The 12,518-nt window shown below is 39.2% G+C and overlaps 1 protein-coding gene across 1 annotated transcript; it reads left to right on the forward strand.

The window, feature by feature from the left end:
* The first annotated feature begins 1,518 nt into the window (after positions 1 to 1,518).
* Positions 1,519 to 12,182, forward strand: LOC130013985 (uncharacterized). Its single transcript, XM_056102661.1, has 2 exons — positions 1,519 to 1,658; positions 10,497 to 12,182. The coding sequence occupies exon 2, from the start codon at positions 10,497 to 10,499 to the stop codon at positions 11,784 to 11,786; it is 1,290 nt and encodes a 429-aa protein (XP_055958636.1). The 5' UTR covers positions 1,519 to 1,658; the 3' UTR covers positions 11,787 to 12,182.
* The last annotated feature ends 336 nt before the right edge of the window (positions 12,183 to 12,518 follow it).

Raw genomic sequence — 12,518 nt, forward strand, 5'->3', positions numbered from 1 at the left:
AGGACGTTAAACCCCATTTCATTTCATTGATTATGTCAATACAGAAGAATTAATCTTTTATTCATATTAAGTAGGACAGCTTGTACAACAAAAGTAAGGGAGCCACGGTGGCTAGGTGGTTAAGACGCTGGCTCGCTAGCCTGGAGGTCGGGTGTTCGATCCCTGCATTGGCCGAGAAAGTTCATCCAGATTTTCCGACGTGGTTTCCCCTTGTCAGTGGTGCAGAACGGAGGGCCTGACAAGGACAGCTATCTAGTCCTTCGGATGAGACGAAAAACCGAGGTCCTGTGTATACATTGGAATGCACGTAAAAGATCCCTTGGCAGTTGGAATTCGATAGGCGATAGTGCCGCTGCCCGGGCAAAATTTCCCTCATAGCAGACTGTATGGCGTATGCATGGCCGTCTTCATTAGCCCAGTATAGGAGCAGAACAGTAGGACGTTAAACCCCATTTCATTTCATTTACAACAAAAGTAAAGTGTGATTATTTTGATTGTATGGCCCCACTCCAATCAACTAATGAACCGTTTACAGTCCACTGCCGCAAACGTGAATACAGCAACTTCAATGTAGTCCAGTATAGCCTAGCTTAGGTGGCTGACCTGAATCCCCAACAATCAACCAATCGTCGCGGGGTATGGAGGCCTCGCACTCCCCAAGAAAATGTTGAAAATTAAACCAGATGCCCGAAAGTGTCGCACAAAGCAGATTGGCTACATACAAATAGCACGACACAAATTTTGTGGAATACAAGTTACTTAAAAGATGTTTCTGGCGATGTATTCTTTACTTGATAAAGACGAGAGACCCCTCATCGAAACGTCGCCAGAAATAAATCTGTTATAATTGTGTCAGGTTTTAGTCTCATACAAACATCTGCATATACGGATTAAACAATTTACAGAAAAAATGTTTTAATTCATCGTCAATTCAGAACAAATTTGCGGTATTCAATTAAAAATTGAGTAAAATTAGTCTTATTAGATTTCGAGCACTTGGTTTTGCCAACTAGATGATATAATATTTTTTTTTTTTTTTAAAATTACCCGTCTGCCCGAAAAGTCAGAAAGCCCGAAAGTCTTGGGGCAGCTGCCCCCGCCACCCCCTGGTCCGTAAGCCTATGAAACTATCCATCCGAACATTGTTATCACATGAATTGACTGAAGGTGAATCCATTAATAATATAGCTTGTATTGGTCGTTAGTTGCTATCCATTTACCATAAACATTGAAGCCTAAATAAATTTCGCTATACTCCTTTCCAACTTTTTTCCGCCGTTTAATCGCAGGGTCTACCACCGATCAGCAACGAATATTCGCTAGGAATGAGTCCATCTGGGTGTTATAATGGTGTCCTACTTTCGTTTGATATTAGATTGAAATGTGGACTTTATCCTGACATCTCGAATTACTTCCCTTGAAACGTGGCTTGCATAATCCGGGCGTGCACAGTCGGCCAACCTCGGCAGATCCGGTACCCTACACCTGTAGCCACCGATGTTGGCCGAATGCGGGCGTACCTGGAAAATCAAGACAAAATTCGACAGGAAGTCCCCAGTGAAAATATTATGTTACCGCCGGTATTATTATTGTTTTTGTTATTGAAGACTTTTGTTGAAAAATAAACACAACATTCGATGCTTTATTTTGAAGACTGAGTGAGTATTCTTAATCATACCGCATCTGATGTAGGCAAACTGCACTCATGGCAAAGAATGAATTTATTGCAGATTGTCAAACGTCAAACGAATGAAACGATTATTATTAAAATTATCATCACATGACATCAGTGGGATGTCGGCTGTTTCGTAACCTGGCTGTTTCGTACTTAGTTCATTCGTACCTCAAATTGATTCGTACCTTTACCTATGTTGTGTTGTAGGGTGCAATTTCCGGATTAAGAAAAAGACACAAGGGTTCAGGTTCTCGCATAAATCGGTTTATTAATAATAACCACAATAAAAACCCTGAAATACATAAATACGTACTATAAATAAAACATAACATTTACACCAATTCATTAAAACATTACAATCACAAATATCACAGATAAACAAAAAAACATAATATTATACGACTCCATAGATCTAATTTATAATATAATAATGAATGATTTGAAATAATACTTAAAATATATATATATTAATTACTAACTTATAATATATATATATTATATAACTTAATTACTAATATAATTGACTGGCTAGGTGCTTACCCTATAAAGGGGGTTTCCAACCACTTGGAAGCCAAAAGATGGTGGCAAGCACTTCCAATAAACCTGTAAAGTTATACACATCTATAAATATGTGAATGGTAAATAATATTGAAGTGAAAGACTTCAATGGTAATATAAGATAACGTACTAACCCAGGATACTTTGTAACTTCAAGATATTTAATTTAAATGAAACATTTAAATATTACTTTTACTAAAATTCAAGATGGCTGCCAATCTATAAACTACTATTACTATTACTGGTTAAAATATATTGGTACCTAATTTAAAACAATTATTAACTTAAACATTACACATACCTGCTGTTGAATCTGTAATTCCTATTTAATTCATCTGTAACCTTATTAAACACTATACTATATCAAACTAAAGCTAATTATAGAAATTGGAATATTGATGAAATACCAAAATCCCGCCAAAACTAACTAACTAGTAGATACCTGGAGAAAATCAGAAGGTGATCTTTCTCCAACAAAATCTAAAGTAAGAATGTCAAAATAGTCAGGTGACCAATGAATGTTCAGATAAGAGAGAACATGCACATGGTGAGTTGAACACTACTCACCAGTCCACAAGAAAACTATAGAGACAGACAAGGGTGATAAAGATGTTATAGCAATACTTGGTGTGTAAGGTTAAATGTGCTCACTGTGTTAAAACATGCATAAAAGGACACTGTGCAAAAAGAACACTATACAATAAAATAGCATATATTATACAAATAGATTAAAATAAATCTTCACTCTGTCACATACTCCCCTGCCAAGGAGAAAGGTTGTCCTCAACTCGCATTCTTGAAAACTTCTGGAAATAAGGTTTGGCACAGCATGGGTAAAGTTTCCAGCACCACTCGTAAACTTTCTGGTGATAATGACATAAAATCTGCAGGCAGTAATGATCTGACCAATTCAGCTTTCCTCAAAACAGAAGTTGTTGTAGTCTGGCTGGACATCACATACTCTTTATGCCATTCAGGTACTTTTCTTTCCCTTGCAGTCCTTCTAGTTCTGGTAACTTCAGGTTCAGTAGAGAACGGATCTTCTTCCGACGATACAGACTCAGACACTGGTGATACCGGCCTATCTTCACCATCTTGAACAACTGTAGTCTCAAGTTCTGGTTCTGTTTCGCCAACCTGTTCTGTGTCATCCATGGCCCTAGGTTGAGGCAGTAAATCTGCTTCATCCATGATGGACACAGGTTCTTCCTCTTCACTGTCACTCCTGTCACTGTCATCTACAGATACTGATACTGGTACCGGTTCCTTTCTGGTCTTTCTGGGTTTAGTAACTGGTTTTGGTGCTGATACTGGTAGTGTTGGTACTGTGCTGATCGGTAATAAATGGTTGCGGTGTAGAGTTCTTGATCTTTTACTGGTGTCTTCACAAACTAATTCATACACCGGAATGTCTTGGTGAGGTTGTCGGGATACAGTATATGGAGTAGTTTCCCACTGGTCTTGAATCTTGTGTCTGCCTTCTTTAAACGCAAGTCGTTTGACCAACACACGATCTCCTGGTTCTAATATACTACTTCTAGCTCGAATGTCATATCTCTTCTTCTGTTGTTGTTGTGATCTACTTACCTCTGATGATGCAGTTTGGTAGGCATGTTCTAGTTTATCCTTCAAATTTTCTACATAAGTATTGTAAGATGTATGTTCTTCTTCATTGTTGACCAGACCTAGTACAACATCAATAGCTAGAGTTGGCTTTCTTCCAAACATTAGTTCGAATGGTGAATAACCTGTGGCAGAATGCTTTGTGCAGTTGTACGCATGTACCAAAGGAGCGACATAGGTTTTCCAATCTAACTTTTGTTCCGGATGAAGTGTTCCTAACATATTTAGTAAAGTACGGTTGAATCTCTCGCACTGGCCATTTCCTTGTGGGTGATATGAAGTAGTCCTTGATTTATCCATGCCGGTGAGTTTACACAGTTCTTTTATGAGTTTTCCTTCAAATTGCTGACCTTGGTCACTATGCAGTCGTTTTGGAATTCCATAATGAACTATAAAGTTGTCGAAAATCGCTTTTGCTGTTGTTTTAGCTGTGGTGTTCCGCACCGGAATGGCCTGGACATATCTGGTGAAATGATCGGTTATCACAAGAATGCTGTCATATCCACCCTTTGCTTCCTCCACACAAACATAATCCATGCATACCAACTGTAAGGGTTGATTCGTGGTGATGTTCACTAATGGACATGTTGTTGGTGTAGCTTTACGACATAAACATCTTGGACAATTCTTGATGTATTCCTCAATATCTAACATCATCTTTGGCCAGTAAAACCTATCCTTTGCCAGACTGATGGTTCTATCTCTACCCTGGTGTCCAACATCATCATGGATACCTTTGATGGCTGAATTACGGTATTTACTTGGCAGAATCAGTTGTTCAATTTCATTGCCACCACTCACTATCCTTCGGTACAGTACACCAGACTTGAGAATGAAACGTTCATATTCACGATGAAGAATAGCTTCTTCTTGTGTATCTGGCTTATGGTGTGGTTTCCTTTTTGTTGTTACAGCTTCAATTATTCTTTTAAGGACAGGATCATCCTCTTGGTTCTGTTTCCAGGAAGTCTGGTTAATTAAAGATGATGATTCTGACTTAGCTGGCACAACTTGCTGTGACATACTTATGGTGGTAAGGTATCCCTCATCCACATCAATACCTTTTAATGCTCCAACAATATCTTGGTGTAATTCGACATATTCAGTTGAGGATGGTAAACGACTTAAAGCATCTGCATCAAGGTTGTTTTTCCCAGGTCTGTATTTGATGGAAAAATTGTAATTCGTCAGTGCAGCTAACCATCGGTGACCTGTGGCATCTAATTTCGCTGTGGTGAGAATGTAGGTGAGCGGGTTGTTATCGGTATATACAGAGAATGTGCTGCCTAGTAAGTACTGGTGGAACTTTTCTGTAACTGCCCATTTTAAGGCCAAAAATTCTAATTTGTGTGCTGGATAATTTCTTTCAGATTTGGTTAGAGATCTGCTGGCGTAGGAAATGACTCTTTCTTTTCCTTCCTCTTCCTGGTATAAAACAGCTCCCAAACCATTCCCACTGGCATCGGTGTGCAGAACGAAAGGTTTGTCGAAATTAGCATATGCCAACACTGGAGGGTTAACTAGTAGTTCCTTTAGATGGTTAAACGCAGTTTCTTGGGGTTCTTGCCAGATCCATTCCTTAGTTGGTGATTTACTTACCCTTTTTCCCCTTTTCTTGAGAGTTGGTCCTCCAACTCCAACCAACAAATCATTCAGATGCTTGGAAATCTTTGAAAAATCTTTCATGAACCGTCTGTAATATCCTACGAAACCTAGAAAACGACGTAGTTCATCAGGGTTGGTTGGTCTTGGCCAGTTGACAACTTTCTCTATTTTCTCTGGATCTGTACAAACTCCTTCAGATGAAACAATGTGTCCGAGATATTTCACACGTTCTTGAAAAAATTTACACTTCTTTGGAGATAGTTTCAGACCATGTTCTTTTAATCTGCCGAAAACGTTAGACATTCTCTCAAGATGTTCTTCATAGGTTTTACTAAATATAATTAGGTCATCTATGAAAATAGCACAAATCTTCAAATTGAGATCTCCCAAACAATCCTCCATAAGTCTCTGGTAGGTGGAGGGCGCGTTAGTTAATCCAAACGGCATGCGGTTGTATTCAAAAAATCCTAGTGGACCTACTGTAAATGCAGTTTTCATCCTATCTTCCTCTCGTACGTTGATTTGGTGATACCCGCTCTTCATATCAAGCACCGAGAAGTACCGTGCTCCAGCTAGGTGGTCAAGCATCTCTTCTATACGAGGCAAAGCATAAGCATCTCTGATGGTAACCTTGTTCAGCATTCTGTAGTCCACGCACATGCGGATGGAATTATCTTTCTTTTTAACGAGTACTATTGGTGACGCATATGGACTATGACTTTTCCTTATGATGTTGGCTTCCAAAAGATCTTGAAGATGGACCTTTACTTCATTGAACAATGATGGTGGTATCCGGCGATGTGGCTGTTTTATTGGTTTGTCGTCCATTAAGTTGATGTTGTGTTCTACCAAATTATCACATCCAATATCGTTATCATGTTGAGAGAACACACATTGCCATTCCATCAGAAACTTCTGTAAGTCATTAAGCTGATGCGGTGTTACATCTGAAGTTGAAAAATCAATGTTGTCCAAGAAACTTCCAGTCTTGTTACCTTCAACAGTGGAAATAGCGGAATTGGTTGTTTTCCTGATGACATCTGCAGCTTGCAATTCACACAGAATTGACCTAGGATAGATCCTAACTGGTGACAGTGATAAGTTGGAGAGTCGAACAACAACAGGTTCCATATTCTCTGAGTCAACTTCCAAAAGAGCAGGTGTGATTTCGACTGATGTAGGTATCAGGGAATCCAGTGAGGGTTGGAAAATAACCTTGTGCTTTCCCTGCAGTTGAAAATTTGCAATCTTTCCTTCTAGACATATAGATCTGTTGCTTTCGAGTACTACAGATGAAGTTTCTGTGCAAATAACTTGTCCAATCGCTCCTTTGGTACAATTTTCCTGAATTTGCATACAATCAAACGTGAAATTCCATGTTTCAGGCAGATTTATGTGACTGGAGTAATCCTTTCCATGAATCGCAATAACTTGATTGTGAGTTGGACGTAAAACATTTGTTCCAATTAATACAGGTGTAGTCCGACTAAAGGGTGTGTCAGGCACTACTAAGAACAAAGCATCCAGCGAAGGTAGATTCAAACTTGGTATAGTGAGTGAAGCACTTACAACGCCTAAGTACTGTAATCTTTGTCCTCCTGCACTCTCGATGTTAATTAACTCGTCTAGTGAAGTAAGCTGGCAATCCTTGTCTTCCAGTTGTGTTTTAAAAAACGTTTCACAAACCGTAGAAACTGTTGAGCCTGTGTCCAGTAATGCAGATGTTGATTTACTGTTGATGTGGATTACAGTGACATTACTAGGTCCAATAACTGTAGGTTTGGGACTTTCAATGTCCATGCCTTGCAACTGTCCCTCATCCAAAGCATCTACCAGTTTAAATTCTTGTTAGGAATTGCCATTCTGCATCCACGAGCTATATGGCCAACTTGACCGCAACGGAAACAGGAAACTGGTTGTCTGTTGTTAACTGGAGGTCTAGGTCTACTCTGTTCTGGTGGTATCGGACTTGGACGATTACTGAAGTTAGACGGTTTTGACTTCATTTCGGTGACGTCTTTCTGTAAACTCTGAACAGAAGCAGTTAATGATGACAGCAGCGATCGAATATCGTCATCTGGAGCATGTTGAACCATTTTGACCTGTCCTTTTATTGATGATCGTGGTGCAGGTATAGGAGCAGTTGCAGATTCCCTCTCAATTTTCCTAATTTCTCTTAGTAGATGTTCAAAGTCGTTTATCCTATCATACTTATGGGCAGTTCTGTCCCTCAGTTGTTGATTCAATCCACTCCATAACTTGTTTCGCAGTTTAGCGTCGAATGTTCCTCTGTCTACTTCACCTTCAAGTCTAGCTTTGTCCAACAGATCCTCGATACGGCATGCCCATTTAGAAACAGATTCTTCTGGACCTTGCGTAGTAGAGTAAAACTGTGACAGTAAACTCTGGCCTTCTTCCACCATTCCAAATCTGCTTTCCAACTTGGAGAGTAACGATCTAGTTGAGGCATCATGTCCCAGTCGCATGGCCACTCGTGCTGCTTCTCCTTTCAATGACTTGGTGACAGCTAGTCTAATGGTTTCTGGACTGTGTTGGTTATCTTGAAGAAGACTAAGAACTTCGAACTTCCAAAGATCAAATGTGGTATCTCCTTTGGAGAATACATCTCCAGAAAACGTAGATACTCTTGGTAGTTGAGGCAAAAATTTCACATGTTCCGTTGATCTGTGTGGGTTTCCCTGACCTTGATGATTTTCTTTTACTTCAGATTTGGTTTCAGAAACACTTCCTGTCAATTTCCCAGATGACTGTAAGTAGTTGAACATCCAGTCGATTAAGTGTTCTGGGGTGTCTCCATCTGGCTTTACTCCTAAGCTGGAAAAAGTTTCTGCCAAATTCTTAATTTCCTCGGAACTCATGCTCTGTGTCTTTGTTCTTGCTCCTCCAATTGCCATGTTGACACAAAAAGATGATGATCCAAGATAACACAATAGTAGTCTAGACAACACCCAATAAACCAAGTCAAACTCAAACACCAAATGGTTACTAATTAACTTTGATTGCGACTAGTATACAAACAAAGTCAAGTTTTCACAATTATAAAACTATATCACTAAACTAAAAACACAAAAGAAATATTCGCAATTATGAACTAGTAGGATTGACGCAATCGGACGGATACGCTATAAACGCAAATATAAAACGAACGCAAATATCGAACGGAAACGCAATATAACACAAATAATATAAACGCAATGAAACGCAACTAGTACTAGCACGCAATACGGTACATTACGCAAAGTTATATAACTAACTTATATAACGCAAAACAGGATAACGCAAAGTCGCAATGCAAGTAAAATACACGTAACTCCTATAAACACATTGGAATATAAACACAAATGTAGAGAATCTATATAAATAGCTATTCGCACTGCGAATAAGCTCACAATAGGTTGGTAGTTATTGACGAACTGGACGGAAAACCAACAACACACAATATTGAAATATTAACCTGAAAATCTAAAACCTACAAGTAATAACATATACTAATGTGCATTGTGTAAATTGTGTTAGTAGTTGCATGTATGTGTGTAAATGTAGAAGAAGAGCGAAACTAGATAGGGAAAAATGAAATAATAGCTGGAAATAAATAGTTGAAGACTGGAAGTACATTAGAAAAAAAAATATAATACTACTGACTGACAATACCTATACCACTACCTAAGTAATAAACCACTTCCAAATATAAACAAAGTCCAATTATAAACTTATTATACGAACTAAAAAACCAATTACCAAGAGTAGCCTACGCTTATACGAATACAATAATTCAAAGTTGAAACTATAAAATCCTAAAATAGACCAATACCGAATATAAACAAGTCATAATTTAATTTAAGTTTAAATTTTAAAGTTTAATTTTAAATTTTAAATCTCTTAAATCTTAAACCTAACTTTTAAATGGGGTTTAACGTCCTACTGTTCTGCTCCGACGGCTAATGAAGACGAGCATACGCCATAGAGTGTGCTATGGGGGAAACTTTTCCCGGACAGTGGGGCTACGGCCTAATGTTATATCGAATTCCAAATGCCAAGGGTTTTTTTACGTACAAGCCAATGTGTACACGGTTTTCGTCCCATCCGAACGACTAGACAGCTTTTCTTGTCAGGTCCCCCGTCCTGTACCCCTGACAAGGGAAAACCACGCCGGATAATCCCGATGAATTTTCTCGGCCTACACCGGGATCGAACCGGCGACCTCCAGGCTAGCGAACCAGCGTCTTACTAACTCAGCCACCGTGACCCCATGTTACATGTCAAAGACATCGATTTTGTGTAGCTTATTTACCAGATTATGCGGTTTCGATTCCAAGCTTATGTGTGATAAGGGGTAGGGTCACCTGTCCAACCCCGTGGGTTTTCCCTGGGTCCTACGGTTTCCTCCCAGCGAATTATTGAAATAAAATTGAACCGTATGTTAGTCCCGAAATGACCTAGTTTGTGTCGAGTGGTTGTTAAACACCATTTCTCGAATATTCTCGAATGTTTTGAAGTTTAACACTATTTTCTGACTATTATGGAGTAATCCGAAATTGTGTATAAAATAATAATTTGCTAATGCGGAATGGGATCTGTAAAAAAACAACAACGCCATTACTATTTGCTCCGGTTGAGGACACAATCTGGTTAAAACACAGACCCTAATTCGTTTCGTTTTTATAGTTCAAAATTTCGTTTTACTTGGCTTTACTACACTAGGACCTGGAAGAGTTGTTATTATAACCCGCGTTGAAGTGAGAGATTAGCCAATGAAACGGTCTGTTAAAGCGAGTTCTTGGTGTGCGATGCAGGGAACTGTAGGTAAACCACTAGAAACGTCAACGCTGATTGATTAATCCATGTCTGGCGTAATAGGGCCTAAAGATCTTCATATAGTGTAGGTCATCGAAAGCATAAAAAAAGAAACGAAACATAGATCTGTATTTTAATCAGATTACCACTCATAATGCTGTATTTTAATCAGAATGGACATTCCCATAGTCACAACGCATATCAATTTATGTCATTTCAGATGGAGGAGGAGGTTCATGAAGTTGATTATTGCGAACTACCAGCCATTGTATGGGTGAATATCATGAAACATTTATCGCTAGGAGACCGATATAACCTCTCCTTGACCTGTCATTGTCTCCATGGTTACTTCAACCACCCGTCACTATGGAGCGTTGCTAACATAAAACTGATTGAATGCAGCACGAATTTCTATACCTCGGATGTCAATACTGCGATGCCAAGCAAAACAGTAAAGTTAATTCAAACATTCGGAAAATTCTTCCAAATTCTACATTTGCAATTACGCGGCCATTTGGGACACTTGGAAAAGACTACAAAAGAGCTGCTTCAATCTATCACAGACAATTGCCGACTTCAAGTGCTGACCTTGGAGGTTTGGCTGATGACCTCTAATTATCATCTCCATGGTAACGCGCCTGGATACGAGGAGATCGAGTGTATGTTGAAGTTAATAGAGGAGGCCTACAGATTAAAAGAGCTAAATATCATTTCGTGGCCGATGTTTCCCGCACTGGAGAATTACAGGCGCGGCAATATATTCCAGGTGCTGCTTCAAAACAACAAGATAAAAAACTTGGAATCTCTCAACTTATTTTGTCCGACGGACTGTAGTTGGTCGGACCAAGAACTTATTTTACCTTCTCGAGAATTTACAAAACAAATCATATCACACTTCAGGAATTTAAAACAACTTTCTTTAAGATCTCCTATGATGAGCGAACAACTCCTAACAGAGTTGATGTCACCGGGAAGAACCAAGTTACAGGTTTTACAAATCTTTATAAATTACTCACTGCACGAGAAACAGTACGAAATGCCGCTAATCTCGAATGAAATGTGGAAACGATTTAAAAATGCCAATCCGGGTTTAGTTGTCGAATGTCGTGTCATGTCGCGAATCGGTTGTGACGCTCTTTTAGAACAATTCCTAAAACCTGAAATTCCTTTAAAATCGCTGACGATATTCAAATATGGTAAATGCAGCAAAACACTATTGGGGTATATCAGCGAGAATTACAGTAAAACGTTCGAGGGTTTAATTTGTTTATGTGATGTGGTGAATAATGACACGGCAGTGTTACACTTAGTGAAATCATGTTCTAAGTTAAACCAACTCGTTATGCATGCAGGAATTCGTCTGGTAACCATCCTCTCTATCAGTCAGATGCCCAGGGTGTGGGTAAAGTTTAGTTTTGACGATAAAAATATAAAATGTCTGGCCGATGTTAATCCTAAAGATGAATGGAAAAAAATTAGAGAGGTCTGGGGTTTAACGCCCACAAACTAGGTCATTTTGGTACTAACATATAAGGTTCAATTTTATTTCATAATTCGCTCGCTTGAAGAACCCCGGAGAAACCCATCGAGGTAGAATAGGCGACCCTACTCTTTGTCATGCACAAGGGAATCGAAATCACGCCACTTGACTAACTCAGCCCCCTCCCCCAATTCCAACATAGAATACCAATCCATTTTTGGACCAGGAATTTCGGACCAAGCCTACCAGTGTTGATGTTTTTCTTCGAATAAAGCCTAAGGCTTTGCCAATTCATGAAACTGGACATGATTGTTCCTTGGAGTTTCTGGACTTCGATTTTTGATATGACGTCCCAATTTCAAGCTGTCGACGATGACGTCATGACTTGGTTCCTGGTCAATAAGCTGTACTTGTTTATAAACATACCTTTTGTACAATTTGTTTAATAAATTTTTTAATTTTTTTTATGTTCTGAATGTGGGTTTCCATGCCTGTAGCTATGATGAGAGATACTAGGGTAGCAACCTGGACTGGTTTCCAGTGTATAGACATTGGTGTGCAGAAGTTTGGTGATGCCCGGGGCGTTAGTTACTTTTGTACCGATCAGACATCGTTACTAAAGTAACTACCGGGGCGTATACTCAGAAGTTGCGTGACGCAGGGTGCCTAGCTAGCACTCAGAAGTTTGGGAAAGGAAGATACTTTGATTATGCCAAGGAAGCCACGGTGGCTAAGTTAGTAAGACGCTGGAAGTCGCGGGTT

This window comes from Patella vulgata, chromosome 8, assembly GCF_932274485.2.
Source record: "Patella vulgata chromosome 8, xgPatVulg1.2, whole genome shotgun sequence".
Lineage (NCBI taxonomy): Eukaryota > Metazoa > Mollusca > Gastropoda > Patellidae > Patella > Patella vulgata.